The 17,576-nt window shown below is 43.4% G+C and overlaps 1 protein-coding gene and 1 long non-coding RNA gene across 2 annotated transcripts; both read right to left on the minus strand.

Moving 5' to 3' along the window:
- Nucleotides 1-81: 81 nt before the first annotated feature.
- LOC147464786 (Cytochrome C oxidase subunit II-like, transmembrane domain-containing protein) lies at nt 82-4,821 on the minus strand. Its single transcript, XM_086520504.1, is given in 6 exon segments — nt 82-981; nt 1,274-1,319; nt 1,410-1,513; nt 1,515-1,613; nt 1,616-1,672; nt 2,009-4,821. Coding segments are annotated over 6 exon segments (1,044 nt in total). The 5' UTR covers nt 2,357-4,821; the 3' UTR covers nt 82-591.
- A 9,447-nt stretch (nt 4,822-14,268) lies between these two features.
- LOC147464787 (uncharacterized) lies at nt 14,269-15,924 on the minus strand. Its single transcript, XR_015188714.1, has 2 exons — nt 15,470-15,924; nt 14,269-15,152 (listed from the first exon to the last, which is right to left on the minus strand). It is a non-coding gene; the product is annotated as an uncharacterized LOC147464787 (long non-coding RNA).
- Nucleotides 15,925-17,576: the final 1,652 nt, after the last annotated feature.

The following is a 17,576-nucleotide window of genomic DNA, read 5'->3' on the forward strand; positions in this document are numbered from 1 at the left end:
AAACTTGAAATTATCGTTGGGTAAGTTAAGTTCCAACCCACACGAAAGGCATAACGATCTAAGCGCTGTCTCAGAGAAAGACTTAGTGAAATAGACATGTCTGTAAGAATGCGGACTACCCGCACCTAGACAAAAAGACCCGCTTCACTGTTCCCTGCAATTGGCTTCGGGCTCTTCTTACGCAGCTCGGATAAAAGGCAAAGCAAAAAAACCAACTTCTTTTTTTACGCTTTTATAAACAAAAGAAGTAGTCACACGATTCACTATTGTCTTTACTGATACAAATTTACGGCTATCAGTTAATTCTATATGTAACAATGTCAATAAAATAGAATTACGAAGACTACCTTTACTAGGATAGGAAATAACTTTAACCTTGAAGTTAAGTTATTATCCCAGACAAAGATATAATAACAAAAAACACCAATATAACACATAAAATGGACGATTCACCGTTGGAGGTGGAGGATTCATTAAGCCCCCATCCCAAAGTGCTGTAAACTCAAGCAAGCCAGCACCTATTTTGTCTTTCTTCATCAATGGTAATCGGCCAGCAGGCAACACTAGCATTATCAGTGATTATACTATTGCTTACTGATTAGATACCCATTCCAAATAATCCTTCTTAGAAACAACTTCTACGACAGCCAGCATAAATGCATAATTAGTTCCACGGATCTCGCTGCGCTAACCGTAGTAAACTCCCTCTCATTATGTAAAAATGGAAGTCTAATTCAAACAACCAAGTACAGCATCACATTTAGCACCTAAAGAAGGTACAGCCCGACTGTAAAGTACATCAGCCAGAGTTATAATCATACATAAATGAGTCTTGGCTAGTACAACTACTCAATTGTCTACTTCCGGTAAACGTGATTAACCCAATTCCGAATCATCCTCTGAAATCATATAACTGTCGAAAGTTAATGATTACTCATCAGAACTGTTATAGTCTGAATACTCATAAGGTTGGGTCGGCGGCTAGCCTTTTTCTAAGTTCATTTGCCTCCCTCCAAACTGTACTTGCAAGTTTCGTTTTCTTGCAAACAGCTTTCCACGCCTATTAACACTTACAGAATATACCTTTTGCCAGGTCCTTATTAAGCAAAGTATTTTAGGTCAGGGATAGACCGTCACACTCTGGTAGATTATATCGAATGGTGATCAGCAAGCTAGGAATCCGTTTCCCATTCAATTAAGCCATGATCCTAGTCCTTCTTGATCCGACCTTCTGAACTAATTTATCTTAATAAATACAACCATTTTTACTTACAGTTAATCGTGATTTATTGATAATTTCGTAACATTCCTTACTTTTACTGTAAGTGGTATTTAATTTGAAATAAAAAAAGGATAGAATATAAGCGCTGGTCCCTTTTAGTAAAGTGCTTATGCTTACTGTTATCTACCGTAGGGCCTCCGTCCCCGAAAAAGGCAAAGCAATAACAGTCAATTTTTCTTTGGCCTTGCTTCGCTTCTCTTTTAGTAATTTTGTAATGTAACCATTGTGGTTTGGTTGTTTCGCTGCTAACGCGTCGAGGATCCCTTATTCTAGAGATGACGGGGTCAGGCCTATTAGGTCCAAAGTTGTATGCCACTAGTTGTGGTGCTGATGGAATAAACTTACCACTTCAGCGTCGTCATTGAACATTACAAGCTGAGCATTTATTTCCTATATATTACCTACACCAGAAACAAAAATGTATACTTTTAATGGCTTTGAGCGAAAATGGAACCATAGGCTTTTCATTGGCTAGGGAAGCCTTATCAATGCATAGATAGCACTTTAACTCCCCGTTTCCGGCACGCTCTAGTCCCTTGAGTCCCGTCCCTTGACGTCAAATAAGAATTTTATTAAATTTCCGTCTCTTATTTAGTAAGCCAGATACTTTATGGACCATAGAAGCAGTCCAATGCATTTTGTTGCACTTCCATCACCTTTGTCAAAAAGCGCACTCCAATACCATTAATGTCCAATAGCTTTAATAGTAATGGCTGGATCTATTACCTAGTCCATCGAATATAATAAAGCAAAAGAAGGTATAGCAATAAACATCAAAACGAAACTAGGAAAAATGGTCCAAATGATCTCTATAGTAGTTCCGTGAACCATTCTTTCAGGAATGGAGTTTTTTCAATAATGGAGATGCCATAGAGTGCGGATCAATATCCGTAATACAAAAATCAAAATAATGATTAAGAAGACCGGAATATCGTGATGCGAATCAATTATTCCTTACATCATAGGTATAGCTGCATCCTAAAATCCCAATTACCAAGGTTCCGCGGCGTCACGAAGAGCAATTAAAACAAATAGCTACCAAAAAACCCTTATTATTATTAAAATGGAAATCATTTCCTCTTTTTTCCGTCAAATCTCAAACCTTGCCTTGGTGTTAATAATAACTCGCTTAGCTAGGGCAGTCTCCTGCATTCATGGCAGTTCCTATCCTAATGGTTAGCTATAGTGGCAGATTTGGCCTTTAGATGAAAGGGAATACGTAGAATGGCTGCCGCTTTTTGCACTGATTGACTTAGTGCGGCTTAGAATCGAGTTTAGAACCACAACTAAATCTTCGACGTTGCCTCTTCCCTTCTTTAACATGCGGCTTTAATCTCCTGAAACGATAACTTCCATGTATCAAAGTATTTGTCCGCCGTTAAAGAGAGAAGTAGGGGAGACTATAAAGGAATAGTTCTGTCCGGGAAACTGGGTAGAGGGAGAGGTTACCTGCCCTCGACCGGAGTTATAATAAAATATTAGAGGTAACTCTCAGAAAGGGGCATTGGGCTTTAAAATACTCTCTGCCCCCTAAGCAATAAACAAAGTAGCAGTTCGATTCAACTTAACTCCAGCTAAATAAAACCTTACTTTACGCTTAATGTGAACCTCATTAAAGTATCCCGCTTACCCTTGCGAACTGCAGCAGCTTGGAATGGCTCGCGTCTTCAAATAACCGCCTCACAGGCAGCATTCCTTTCGAGCTGGGTCTCATGGCCGAAATTAACTATCTGCATCTCAATAACAATTCACTGTCTAACACAATTCTTTTTGCACTGAGAAACTGTAAGCATCCAGTGTGAGTAGATCTCTTTGCAATGAATTGAAGGGCACCATCCCTAAGAGCTTGCCAAGCAGAGAAGGTGAAAAAAGGGACACTAGCTTGCATTTAGCCTTTTTCAAGCAGATTTTGTTAAAACTTAAAGAACACGCTATGGCGAAAGTAATTCCTAGAAGAACTATATTAGTTCAATTCATATCCGTTCATGATAAAGGTTATCTTCTTTTCTTTTACATATATTTATGGCATTTTCCTTTTACTTTAGAAAGGTTATTTTGATTACTATAGGATAGGCCTCGCAGTTTCCTAGTGGTCATAGCGTAGGTTATACCTGCTATTTGATATTTTATGCTTTTTTTCTTTCTGCACTTATTGCCATAAGGTTAGGAAGTGAATGACAGTTTCTCTTCTTTCATTAAGTCAATGTCAATGCGGGGAAAAGGCCTAACATCTACAATTCACTATTAGAGTAGTCGAAGGAAAAAACAAACCCAGCAAAAAATTAATGTTACTTGTTTGTTTGTGAAGTCAATAATTGGGCAACAATAAAGTAAGAGCCGTAGCTATGAGTGCCACAGATGGTTCAATGAGAGGTATGGGCGCTGTTGAGTTGATACAAGAGCCCTTTTTAGTGTTCCTGTTAGTGAAACTACGCCGAATAGATAATGTCCTCGGACATTAGCGGCGCAGCGCTTCGCTTTTTAAGAGCTAAGCCTAAGGGATCGTCATAATTTGTGATGCGGGCAGTAAGTCACGCTGCTTTCCTGGGAGAATTAAAATGTACAGTGGCAGCCTAATTGCTACGCTATCTAAGCTTTGCTCTGCCATTGGCTTGGCTTTATTTGGTCAACTGTGAAAAAGGGTTGGTTTTCCAACTCAATAAGAACATTTCGAAGTAAGAATCAATGTGCGGATATGATGGAATTGGCAGACATGCCAGGTTTAGGTTCTGGTGACCTTACTCAGTCGTGGGGGTTCAAATCCCTCTATCCGTATTCCTTGAAGTTATACAATCATTAGGCTTCTAGTAAGAAATCGAATAGACAAAAGCTATTTGCCTTAACTCTTGCTTGCCCTTGACAAATCTGTGCATGCTTCCGACAGACTTAGGTATCGATGACTTGTGGATTTCCTATCCTTAAGGCAGATTCCATGGCTAAAACCCATGATCCACTTAACTCTTATTTTCAATTAACTTTCTTTGTTGTTTAGTGATAGGTGCATGCTGGCTTAAGTTTGCAGCGCTTCAGGAGGAGGGTCCTCCTTCCCTTACCTTAGTGGATTTTGGCTGGTCGACCTTAGCGAAAGATACGCAAACTTTCGTACCTTGGAATGCCAGTCAGTGTGTGTTCCCTTCAGTCCACAGGTTACGATCAGGTGCCGGGGCTAGCGTTTCAGCAGCGGCAAGCCACTACCACTGCGATTTGATCTGCTGCCCACGTGTTAGATTCCTCGTAGCCTTGCGCCTGTCCTTGAGAACTTAATCCCTTGCCCGATCCATTGCTATTCCTGTAGAAGGAAAGAAGATAGTTGGACAGAGAGTCTGATTCAGACGAGCCATGAGAGCCCAGAAAGAAAGAGCAAGTCTGAAGCATCAGTAGTGACAGCCTACGAGTTCGGTATTTGACTCGTGCCTGCTTTCGTCTCCATGCTATCTGTCCTACGGCCTTATGCCCTGTTCTTTACGAAGATTAATTCGGTAAATAATAGTATAGACGTGTACACCGTAGAAGTTTTAGTCATATATGCATTAAGTCAAATGTTTAATGATATCCTTAGGGTAAATCCAGTATTGAAATGAAAGTGGCTACAGTAACGGATAAACAAACACCGGCATTAGCGTTCAACAACGTAATCTTTGCAGCCACCTCCTGCCGCTAACATTTTCATTTAATACGTTAGTAGTTATTAAACTATACGTTATGTTTTGGTTATCTGACGACATCCAACGTGTTTGGTAGGGTAGATAGGCTTTCTATTTGAGAAAAAGGAAAGTCCCTTTACATCATTTGTAAGGGAAATTTATGATGAAAGAAAGGAAGCTAAAAAGAAAGGAGATCAAGTTATCTCATCTTTACATAAATTAACCATGAATTCCCTATACGGGAGGTTCGGCATCAAACCTGATTGTAATATAACAGAAATCTGCAATCAAGAAAGAGTTAATAAACTAATCTTTATCAATTTCACATGGTAGAACAATTAAACAATACCCACTACGTATTAAGCTATACGGGAACCCTACAAAGATTGTCTGATGAGACTTTTATAGATGCAAAAGCCCATTGGCGGGATTCAATTAACAATAACAGTTCAGCTGCAGTGCAAATGTCAGCTGCAATTACATCTTATGCTAGGATACACATGTATCCCTATATTTCTTTACCAGGTTGCTACTACACAGATACTGATTCAGTAGTGTTGGACAAACCACTTCCTGACTTGGAGGTATCCTCAGTGGAATTAGGTAAACTTAAATTAGAGCATAAAGTTAAAGAGGGATACTTTTTAGTACCTAAATGCTATACATTAGTCTTAGAAAGCGAAGATGTAATAATTCGTAACAAAGGATTGGCTAAAAACGAAGTTAACCTTCAATGGTTCATTGATCAATAGAAAGATATAAGCTTTATAACGAACCGCACTGTTCAAGCAAACTTCTGCATAGATTGGAAAAAGTTAAATATTTATAAAACAACCATAATGTTAAATATGGGTATTAATCCATCAAGCAAGCAAAAGAGACCTTATAATAGACGAAAACAATAAATGGGTTGGTACCTCGAAAATTACCACTTTATAACCAAAAGCCAATTGATTCACTACAAAGCAAAGAGACACGCAGTGTACCACTTTATAACCAAAAGCCAATTGATTCTACGCATAACGATTCATTACAAAGTAAAGAGGCACGCACGCAGTGAAGCAATGAAGCTCTTTAAAGAACTACAAATTGAGCGTGAACATAGGGCTAAAAGAGAGAAAGAACTCTTTGATTTACTAACATATAATAAACAACTCTTTAAAGAACTACAAATTGAGCGTAAACATAGAGCTGAAATAACTAAAGAACAACAAAATTCAAATGAATACAATAAACAACTCTTTAAAAAATTGCAAATTAAATACAATGACCTTAAGGAAAGATTTAAAGCCTTGGAGTTAAGTATTTATAGCAAACATCCCACAAGGCTAAAGGATGAAAAACCTTGGGAAAAGGATGATTTATCAAGCCCACCTAAAGGTAAACATCAAATGAATGATTTACCAAGCAAAGACTTTATAAGCAAAAGAGTTTTTTTAACTAAACTAAAGAACTCCTTAATGAGTATTTAAAAGCTTCAAAGGCAAAGGAGGATAAAAATCAAGACTCTGAAACTACTTCAAGTGTAAGTTTCGGGGCTCCATTTATGTTAACTAAAACTAATTTAGAGAAGCATTTAGCAACGGATAATTTTTACAGTCTTTGCGTGCCTAAAATAACTGCTAGCTATCTATGGTACTTAGCAAGTGAGCTGCTTTTGATTCTTTCCCTATTTCTAGTAGTATGTGCACGCAGTCTAAGAAAATATTGGCATGTAAAAGTTAAAAAAAGCGAAACCCCATATCAATAAAGCAAGAGGCAAAGGACAAAGAGCGCATAAAGAGTGGGCAAAGTTAGTGGTCAGACATGTATAGTGGTCGAATAGTTAATACAGGTTATGGCTTGAAAGGACTAATTACTGTGATTCGTGGAGCTATCAATTGGTTTAGATCCGTTAGTCGACGCAAAAATGTTAACCCAAAAACTCCGTGACCGAGGAATCGTGTAATCATGCCTCTAATTCACGTATTGGCGAATCGTCTGCATGTGGGCGACGGAGATGCGGTTTATTCCTTGGCTTTAGATCTTTTCAATTTGTTCAGATCGCATCTAAAGCTTACTTTTCGTTGTAGATTTAACGCTGCCTTTGTTTTGTTTAGCTGTGGATTAATTGCTTTGCTTTTTGTCTTAATACTAATTGCATTCCTGCTTGTTTTTTCTTTTCTTGTGCTGCTTTACCTTGGTTAGCGTTCCGGAACGCGTTGTATGCCTGTCTCTGCGACTCAGCGGGTATTGACTAAAGCCAGCCCTGCAGGCGGGCAAAGACTGGATCCGACCGCACCGCGCCAAGTGTCCAGTGCTGAGTTGTATGTTCGCTATGGTCTTGAAGTAAGACGAAACAAAAAAGGTTATGAATACAAAAGATGAAAAACCCAATACGAAAAAAAAGATTAAACTAAAAAAGTTTATGGTAAACGCTTTATCTGTTTTTAAAAGCCAGTATCCCGCGTTCAACGAGATGGAAGACCAACGTTTTCTATCTATCGTTGGTTTTATGACAACAAATCTGGGAACCAGTCGGACCAGATTGTTACACAATAAAGGGGTTTTAACCCCTATCGCAGAATCTAAAGCAGCCTTAGACGCCTTCCGATTACCGGAAGGTTGGGGGCACTTTTTACGTTCTTTCACAGATCAGTTAGTTGAGGGAATACCCTTGGGTATGTCTCTTACCGCAATAGCTGATATTGCGGGGGATCCATATTTAACTTTATTACTTCAGATCGTGCGAATATATTCTTTATTTATCGAAAGTCGAAGTAATAAAGGTAAAACTAGCCTAGATCAAATTCTTACGCGGCAAGATGCCCGTGAAATAGTTAAAGAAAATGAACATTTAGGGGCTCTAATGTCAAATGCAGAAGAGCTGCTAAATTTATTGGGATTCCTAACTAAATTAAAAGGGGGAGAAACTAGGCTCCATAAGCGTATTTTCGACTGTGTCGAGAGATTGTTGGAAACACCCTGATAATCTAAAATGCCTTTAATCCCTTATTTTTACAATATACGGGTCAGGGCTCCGCCTACCCATTACTCTACTTTTTGAAACTTCATTTTGCTTTTCGTTTTTCATGGCTATACGCTATGCCAACGCCGTCTTAATGCCTGGATAGTATGGCTTTCCCTTTAGGGTCAAAAATACTCACCTTAAACCGGCCCCTTTTCGAAAGGAAAGGACTACTGGTATGGTTCCAGAGCTTGCTTGGTGTTGGTTAGCGTTGGCAGGGTCTGGATGTTTGTGTCCAGGCTGGCGGTGTTTTATTAAAATGTAAATTTGCTTACTTTTTGTAAAAAAAGTATAACATAGAACGAACACTGAGGGAATTATTCTCCTCCCGGAGGTATGGCTGAGCGGCTTAAGGCATTGGTTTGCTAAATCAACATACAATACATTGTATCATGGGTTCGAATCCCATTTCCTCCAAGCAGTAATTGTAGTTTTTCAATTTAATTTGATTAAATAATTCATTCCATTCATAAAACGTAGGTTACGGCAAGCGTAGCTCTGGATTCCGGGGGGAAGCCAGAGCGTAGCGATAGGGCTGTTCCTTAAGTCAAACTAACTCATGCAAAGCTAAAAGGTCTAAGTTACAGTTTCAGATTGATAGACCCCGAACATTCAGTTTACAAACTCAGTGTCGATGGACCTGGCGATTGAAATTAGGTTTGCCACCGGACTTTGCAATTGTTTGGTCTTGTCATTGATACTTTGCTTTGTAAATTGCCTGGAATGGCAAACATACCTTGCCCCCACATCAGATCAATAACGGGATGTTCATGCAGCAGGTCGCCAGTGCCTGGCGCAGCTCCCTGCCTTCTTCATACGCGTGGAGGAGTTTCGACCTACCGGCTTGGTCGAGCTTTTTTGTGTGTGTGGAGCAGGTTATCGGGTTGCGCCATTGGCGGGTCTGCCCTATGGGTCACTATGGCGCTTACCACGCCGATGGCTTTCCATTTGGTTGGTCTATTACTATCCTAGAGGTCACCATCCCATCCCCTGGATGTGATGGTTGTCAGCCGCTCGACGGCGCCTCGTTTCGTCAGAGGCAATTGGGGTCCTTCACCATCAATTATTGGAAGCTTGGTTTTCGTCACTTTCCGGTGAGGGATGGTATACGAAGGATTCTCAGTTTGACGACACGGTTTGGTGGGAGGAGGCTACTCGAGCCCCTTGGGTAGAGATTTACCTCAACCAACTCCGTGATACCTCTTTGAGGTTGATACAAGGTGAACCGATAGATCCTCTGCTGGATGCAGTTGAAGTGAAGAATGACCTGGAACGCCTGCCCCCTTGTGGGGCTTCAAGTGAGGCGCTCCGTAAGTGGTCTCGGAGCTTCCGACTGTATGATCGTATGAGTCGTATCTTGCCGCATCCGTTGCCGAAGCTACTGACTTCGGCGGGGAGCGCCTCTGAGCTGAGGAGGCGTCTCCTTAACCTTAGTGCGTGACTGAACTTGAGTCACGATCTATCCTACCATTACGTTGAATGTGGATGCATCTGAGCAATTATTGTTCTTTAAATCCTTTATTGATATGGGGCCCACAAATGCTTCTCTTGTATTGGCTTGACCGCTTGGGCTTTCCCCCGCCCTTCGCTTGCCATTACAGGGGCTAGCTTTATGTCGTAGGAACAAAGGTGCTACTAAAGCAAAGGAAGAGCTAGTGCAACTTGTTAATAACAACTTGTTTTCTAAGGGTAAATAGGGTTTAATTATTAACCATAATAGATTCTTTGTTTAAGGGTTAAATCGTTAATTTTAATGGCCTTTAATAGTTCACTATTAAAGTAAAGTCGTATAAGCCCTGGTCCATCACCTTATTGTCTAGCAATGCTTGGTACGTTGAGGCGAGACGGGCGACTCGCTTAGATCACCCAGCGGCAGTGTCAGGCCTTTACTGCTAAAGGATACGTCTTTACATTTAACAAACACTACACTACCAACAGTTCAGTTCCCTAGCCCCGGTTAGTTAACGTCAGGACAACTGTGAGAAGGGTCTCCGTGCCGTGCATGAACCGCCGCGATGCAATCATAGCCATAGACAACGCCAAACAGTTGCAGCTTCTTCAGTTCAGGGATACGAAGCAATCAGCGCTAAGCAGCAGCTTCGAGAATACAAAGCAAAGCCTCTACGTTCATTGACTGGACAAACAGTTATAAAATACGTATCTTCGGTGGTTGAAGGGCAAAGTGTTGACTAACGTCTACGGGCTTCAATTTTTTCATACTGGCCCTTCCCTTTTGCATGACCGAATAAGCGAGTAGCTATTACGTATTTCGGTATAGCTATCCCTCACTAATTCGTAGTTCGGTCGAGCAGTCATAGAAATCTATCACGGTTCATGATTAGACTTCATTCCACCTTGCAAAAAGTGGCATAATTGGCCCCGGCTAGAGCCGCGGTAGCTGCAGAATCGAGTAAGTAGACCACCGTATGGACAGATAGGCTTACCAGTCGACCGCCTTTCTTGCTACTAAAGCAGTGCCGCAGGCAGTGCTTGCTTGGTTGCAGGGATTTCAAAATACCTTTTCCCTGCCGCTCGGACGGACAATTAATTACGTTTCCCTGCCTCCCATTAATTACGTAATATAGAGAGTTGTTTCATTGCTCGGACGAGGAAATTAAGCAAACGACACCCTATTTGATCAAGGTATTTTGAAATCCCCGTGTCTGCGTGCTCGTTTGGGCACGAAGTTCACTCTAACGCCGTAGACACCGAGAGTTTAGTTGGTTGAGTTTCGAAGGGTAGAGCGGTAGCCTACGTTATAGTTCGTACAGTTCTTCGCTTCGAGGAGCCATAGTTGCCTACAAATAAGAATCAATCTGCCCACATTCTATCTCAAAAGAGCTTTGCTTTCCTCGCTTGGCAGTAGTTTAGTTTTTCGCAGCTCATGTAACTTAAAGGAGAGAGTCTGTGAAACGGCACCGGTTCAAGCCCGGTCATGAGCCAAACTGGATCGGAAGGATCATCTACTACTCTGTCATTAAGTTGAGCACTGGTATGGTGACTGGAGATTATTGGGGCAACCCTTTTCCGGAATGTAAGATGATCCGCCTTGCCGTGGCCATTCCGCTTACGGTTATTGGCTTTGCCAGTAACTAACTAAGAGATCATCAACAAAAAATGATGAAAAATAACCTATTCGAAACTTCAAAAAGTCTAACTCTTTCGATGATTAGCCGTCGGGGGGTTTCCAGTGAACTACCAAAAAGAAAAATCCCTTTTCGTTTGTTCGTTAAGAGTTACCCGTACGGTGTCACTCTAGAGTGACTCGGGAGTTCATATCGAATGTGTTTTCTTAGTGGTCGCCATTTCAATGTACGAATTTGGAAGGAATAAGCGGGGGCAATTTTTTAACTTGTTACTTCTATTCTTCCAATTCCGACAGTTCAGAAGACAGGCCGGAAGCGGAAACAAGCCAGCAGCCCGCCGAACAAGGCTCGACGCCGACAGAGAATTTATCGTTTCCTCCTCCTCCATCATCTTCGGGGGCGCCGTTATGGGAAGAGGAGTTTGGAGGGGATACTCGTGAAATCAAGGATGACAACTCCACTCCAGAAGGAGACAAGGCCGGACACGAATTGAGCTCAGGGCCGTCAAGCGAAGTTGAGGGAAGCCCTTCGTCATCGAAGAACAGGAAGGAGGAGGGTACTAGCGAGGCTCCCGAGACTAGCGAGGCAAAGAGCCAGAGCCCCTTTTCTTGACAACAAGAAGAGGAGCTGCTTTCCAAGCTGGATCACCTTGCACAATCACAAGTGCCTAAACGTTCTTGGTGGAACCGGGTTTTGTGTTTCTGTAGGGGACCAAAACCGGAGGAAGACACTCCTTCCGGAAATGAAGGGAACGGTCAGGATACTGGGTCGGGCGATAATGACCCCGGAGAATAGGAAGCACTGGGGGGAATTTCCTGGCTTTGCCCCTTCCTGCTTCCCGAAAAAGAGAATGGCAAGGATGAACCCGAGAATGAGAAAAGGAGCAGCAGTAGGTATTGGAAACGTATTTAGTCCTTTGACAAGCCCTGTGGCGTGAAATCTATCATTAGCCAAACAATTATTCGGTCTCCAGGCTTTGCCTTAACAAAAGCTATTGCCCTGTTTGCTTTGATGATGGCCTTTTCGATATTCTTCGTATTTTAAGGAAATCAATAAACAACCCTGAAGATAAGTCTAGATAAATAACGGTTACTTCGGGGTGGCCTTTGCTTTGGTCACCCCCCAACTAGGTAACATAATGGTAATGCGTTGGACTTACAGTCCTAGAATGATGGTTCGACTCCATCCCCAGTTTTTTTTAAGTAAACCCACTGTGGCATGACGGTACATGACAAGGGACCCTAGCTTAGAATGCAATGGATGTATGTGGGTTCCCCCCAGCTACCTACTCCTTTTGCTAGGGATTTGGACACGCGAGGAGGAGGCTCTGTTGCTAGCCCTTATTGACATAGAGCTACTGCCTTGGCAAGAGCTGCTGTCTTCGCTATGTCAACCGTGCATAAAGAAATGCCATAAACGTTGAAAACAAAGAAATTGCTAGAAGAATGTCGATTGATTCTACGACGTAAACGAATCATGATAATTCGTTGCAACTTGAAGTCCCGCCTTGGCAACCGCTACGTAGCATCCCAGGTTCAGTAAGCACATAGACTCTTAACAAGCTATGGGGCCGGATCATGTTAAGATGAAATGCCATTTGACCTCAGGTGCTGGCAAGGGCATCTAGCCAATGCCTTCCTGGCATGCGTGAATGCTGGGTTGTGAAATTAATCGTTTAAATGCAGAAGCCAACGATAGCACTATGACTACGAGATTAGGTCAGGCCCAAGGATTCCTCCCTTTACCGCGTCCTTTTCTATCTATCTATCACGGATTACCCTTTTAGCATTTGACCATGCCTATCTATTCGTAGCGTCTTAAAAGAGCTTTCGAAAGAATAGTCGTTTAATTTGTTTTTTTGGATTCGTCCGGAGAGAAGCAGTTAGTCGATTTACGCGTGCCGACCTTTTTTTAGAGCTTCGGTTCTTCCGCCTGAGCATCAGTGGAATAAGGACTACATGGCGCTAGCCACACAAATTCTTTGCTTTAAAAGAAAAGTTTTGTTTGCCTATATGATACGTGTTGCACATGAAACGAGGGCGGGGGCGTAGTTTAATCGGTAGAACGCATGTTTTGCAAGCATGAAGTTATTGGTTCAAGTCCGATCGTCTCCATTCGTATACAGATTAGCACATTAAATTTATAACTAGGCTAGGAAATTCAAATTGTAATGAAAACTTCCCTGTTGCCTGGAGCCCAGCACTACATTGGCCGGGACGCCTTACCCCTTGGCACGGCACCTTAAGCTAGGGAAAACCCGGCTAACCGCCACCCCGAGTCGCTGCCGGGGCCTGGTCAAGCGACTCAACGACGAGTGCACAGCGGCAGTTAATGCATGCTACATGCTCTATAGGCTCTTCTGGCCAAGGGAAAGCACCTACTTTAACCAAAAGAGCTCAGTACGGCACCTGTTCGCTACCACCTATACAGAATCGGTGGGTTACCCGCTTTAGGCTGTAGCCGAAGAACAGGCGGGGGGCTGCTACCATAGCCAATCTAAGGCGCGACCTTGAGGGGGTTCTAAGGGCGGCAATTGACCGTTTAATCCTCTTAGAGGAACTCTCCCTGAGCAAGGTAGACATGGTGGCTTGCCACACTGGCATATACGCCGGGCCCTCTAAAGCACCCGAGACATAGGAAGCCTACATATCAGGGTCCCTTCCCTATGTGAGTACATATTCCTTTGATGGGCTAGACATTTCGACTGCCCAAACCCAAAGCTCAAGCGCTGGCATTCATAAGGGTCAGTTTGCTTGCTGTTTTAGAAACGAAAAAGTTTTCTTGTCGAAGAGTATCTCAAGGATCGAAGAGTTTACATCTTTTCTTAATTCTTCACGAAAGTCGAAACCGTATTTTTCTAGGGCTATAGCGGGAATTGGGCTTATTTTAGCTTTCGTTGAAGTAATTGTTTTTCTATTTGTCTTAATCGTCGGCTTGGTCTATGCATGGCGAAAAGGAGTTATTTTGCAGCGTGGCTTCTCATCTAGTTTAATAACAACACTTTAAAACAAAGCCTATATCGTATCCTATACGTCACGTTACGTATTATATCATTCCTGACTTACGCAAGCAAAATACTTGATAACTACGACCCGTATAGGATTTCAACTCGTTACTACTTTAGCTACCCATCTCTTTAGATCGTTTTTTTACCGGCTATACGTGCTCATGCTAAGGTGTGTGTCGTACGCGCTTTCGTGCCATCCCTTGCCCCACCTGGGGTAACCATACAACATCGTTAGTGGAATCTTGAAAAGAGATTAGTACGAGGAAGCCCATTGTCCTTGCGGCGCTTTTACCTCTCGCCTATCAAAGTGATGTTCTTTCACCCGGTAGAAGAACTTGTCTAGAGAAGGATTTCCCGCTTAGATGCTTTCAGCGGTTCTTCCCTACCAACTTAGCTACCCGGCGCTGTTACTGGCACAACAACCGGAACACCATAGGTTGACCTAACCCAGTCCTCTCGTACTAGGGCAAGCTTCTCGCAGTTCTCTAAAACCAACGGTAGATAGGAACCGAACTGTCTCACGACGTTCTAAACCCAACTCACGTACCACTTTCATCGGCGAACAACCGAACCCTTGGGACCTTATTCAACCCCAGGATGTGATGAGTCGACATCGAGGTGCCAAACGACTCCGTCGATAAGAGCTCTTGGGAGTCATCAGCCTGTTATCCCCGGCGTACCTTTGATCCGTTGAGCGAGAGCCCTTCCACACGGGACTCCCGGATCACTATGGCCGACCTTCGTCTCTGTCCGACTAGTAAGTCTTACAGTCAGGCAGGCTTCTACCATTACGCTCATAAGCTGTTATAATATTAGCTTGAGCCTACCTTCGCACACCTCCGTTACTCTTTGGGAGGCATCCGCCCCAGATAAACTACCCACCTTGCAATATCCCGCTTCTGACAGCAGCGGCGGTTAGGCATCCAACGACGAGAGAGTGGTATTTCAAGATTGGTGGCGACATTGCCATCACCTCCCATCTATCCTACACATTAAATCAAGGATGTCACTGCAAAAGTATAGTAAAGGTGCACGGGGTCTTACCGTCTAGCCGTTAGTACTCCGCATCTTCACGGAGAATTCAATTTCACTGAGTCCATGTTGGAGACAGCGGGGCAGTCGTTACCTGTAAGTCTTGCTAAACTTTTTGGTTTAGCTTGGGCTTTCTCTTTACCCAGGCCTTTTTCTCAGTTCCAATAGAATAAGCCATAGCGGTAAGCCTGGGCGCTTCATGTAAAGTCTCTGGGGATTGGACCTCTGCTATCCAGTCTGGATGTTCTGGAGCAAGTGCATGCTTTTCCATTCCCCAATCCTGCGGATCGTCCATTGTGTCATATCTAAGTCCTTGAAGACAAGTGCACTTAGATCTTTAAAGTGTTCCCGCATGTAATGTGGCCTAAAACCTAATAATTACTTAGAAGGCTGGCGTAACTTACTGTGTACACCATTCATGCAGGTCGCTACTTATGCGACACAATAAAGTTAATCAAACGGCAATGGATGGTATTCAGTTCCATGCCATCCTCGCCTATGGCCTTATAGTCGCCTATAAGTTCGGACTATATCATCATCTCGAAGGATGTCTGGCGTGTGGTCGTTGGGGATCGAGTTTAGATCTTGGAACTACGTTCGCGGGCGCACGGCGCGAGGCTACGAAAATGGTCAGCCGCGGGCTCGAAAGACGATGTATTTCCAACTTGCTATCCTGCTGATGGTCCGCGCCACCAACTACATTTTCCATTCAGCCGTGGATAGGCCGTAGGTTGGTTGAAAGCGCTTCGCGCTGTCGACAGCCAGATTTTTTTGATTTTATCCTGTTCTGTATGAGTATTGGATACTGAAATTCGGGCGGATGTCCCAGCATATTGCCCGATTATGTTGTCGAACATCTCTGTCAAACCACCCTTTGTCGGGGAATTTCGCTACCTTAGGACAGTTAGAGTTACTGCCGCCGTTTACCGGGGCTTCCATTCAAAGCTTATAACACTTCTCCTTTTTACCTTCCGGCACCGGGCAGGTGTCAGACTCTATACATCGTGTTACCACTTAGCGGAGTCCTGTGTTTTTAATAAACAGTCGCTACCCCCAATATGTGCCGCTTTCCCAATCCTTCAATAGGAGAGCACCCCTTCTTCCGAAGTTACGGGGCCATTTTGCCGAGTTCCTTCAACATGGTTCTCTCAAGCGCCTTAGTATATTCTACTTGTTCACCCGTGTCAGTTTGGGGTACGGTTGGTTTTGCATTTTAAATGTTGAATCGCCCTCCCAATTCCACGAAGTTTTTTCCGGGAGTTTCAACCCTGCAGCCGGAGTGACTTTGTAGCCCCCTGCCCAATCATCCAATTCACGAGTTTAACAAACACGCATGGTTCAGTAGTTAAAGCAACTTCGTCGCTTTCGTGTACCCATCGGACGTTGCCCTTTCGGGGTTCCTTAGGGACCGATTCACTCTGCGTAGATTGACTGAACGCAGAAACCCTGGAACTGGCAGGCGATCATGTTTTTCACATGATTTCTCGTTACTCATGTCAGCATTCTCACTTCTGGTACCTCCAGGTGTTGTCACCAACAACTTTCCTTGATTGACAGAACGTTCCGCTACTGACACTTGAAAAAGCTTCTTTCAAGGTCTCGTCGCTTCGGTGAGTCACTTGAGCCCCGAGACATTTTCAGTGCCATGAAGCTAGACCAGTGAGCTATTACGCTTTCTTTGAAAGATGGCTGCTTCCAAGCCCACCCCCTGGTTGTCATCGCTTGATCACTTCCTTTTCCACTAAGTGATTGCTTAAGGACCTTAGCGTACGATCTGGGCTGTTTCCCTTTCGACTTTGGATCTTAGCACCCGAAGTCTGTCTGTACAAACCCATGGCCTGTATTCGGAGTTTCCTTGGGGTCGGTCAAGCTTTGGGCTACCCTAGCCCATTGAGTGCTCTACCTCAAGCCATAAACGTTATACGCTCTACTTCAATAGATTTCGCGGAAAACCAGCTATATCCGATCTTGGTTATTCAGATAGGTAAGCCCGGAACGGAAGAGCTTTCCCCCCTCTTTGAACCGCACGTGCAAGTTTCCTTGCATACGGCTCAAATGACGAATGGGAAGTCTAGGCCCCGGCAGCTTTTGGTTCCTGCGTTTCAGGAACCGCTCGGAGCGTTTAGAGAGAAGCTAGAAGCAAAGCGCAACTCAGTTTCCTTGGTTTCCAGTATGCATGAAACCAGAAGAAAGGGCAGCTGGCTCAGCCAGGGGAACCTAGCGGGGGAAGCCCAGCGACCCTTGCATAACCTTTGTGGCGTTACTGCTCGCAGTTATTCATTTAAGGCACGAAGTGCGTATAAATGGTCTTTTCGCGCGCGCTTCGTCATTCATGATACGAGTTAGCACCGGGCCCCAACTCAAAAGGTCAGGTCGGCGATTCATTGAATAGATATGTCTCTATCTACCTCCGCTGCCTATTTTACCCTACCCAGTAAAGCAAGCTGGTGGCTTTTCATATCGTCTTCTGCCCACTGGACGGTATCTGATCTTACGACCAGACCTCCTGAGGGGAGCC

Source organism: Adiantum capillus-veneris, chromosome 1, assembly GCF_014529385.1.
Source record: "Adiantum capillus-veneris isolate H3 chromosome 1, ASM1452938v2, whole genome shotgun sequence".
Classification (NCBI taxonomy): Eukaryota; Viridiplantae; Streptophyta; class Polypodiopsida; order Polypodiales; family Pteridaceae; genus Adiantum; species Adiantum capillus-veneris.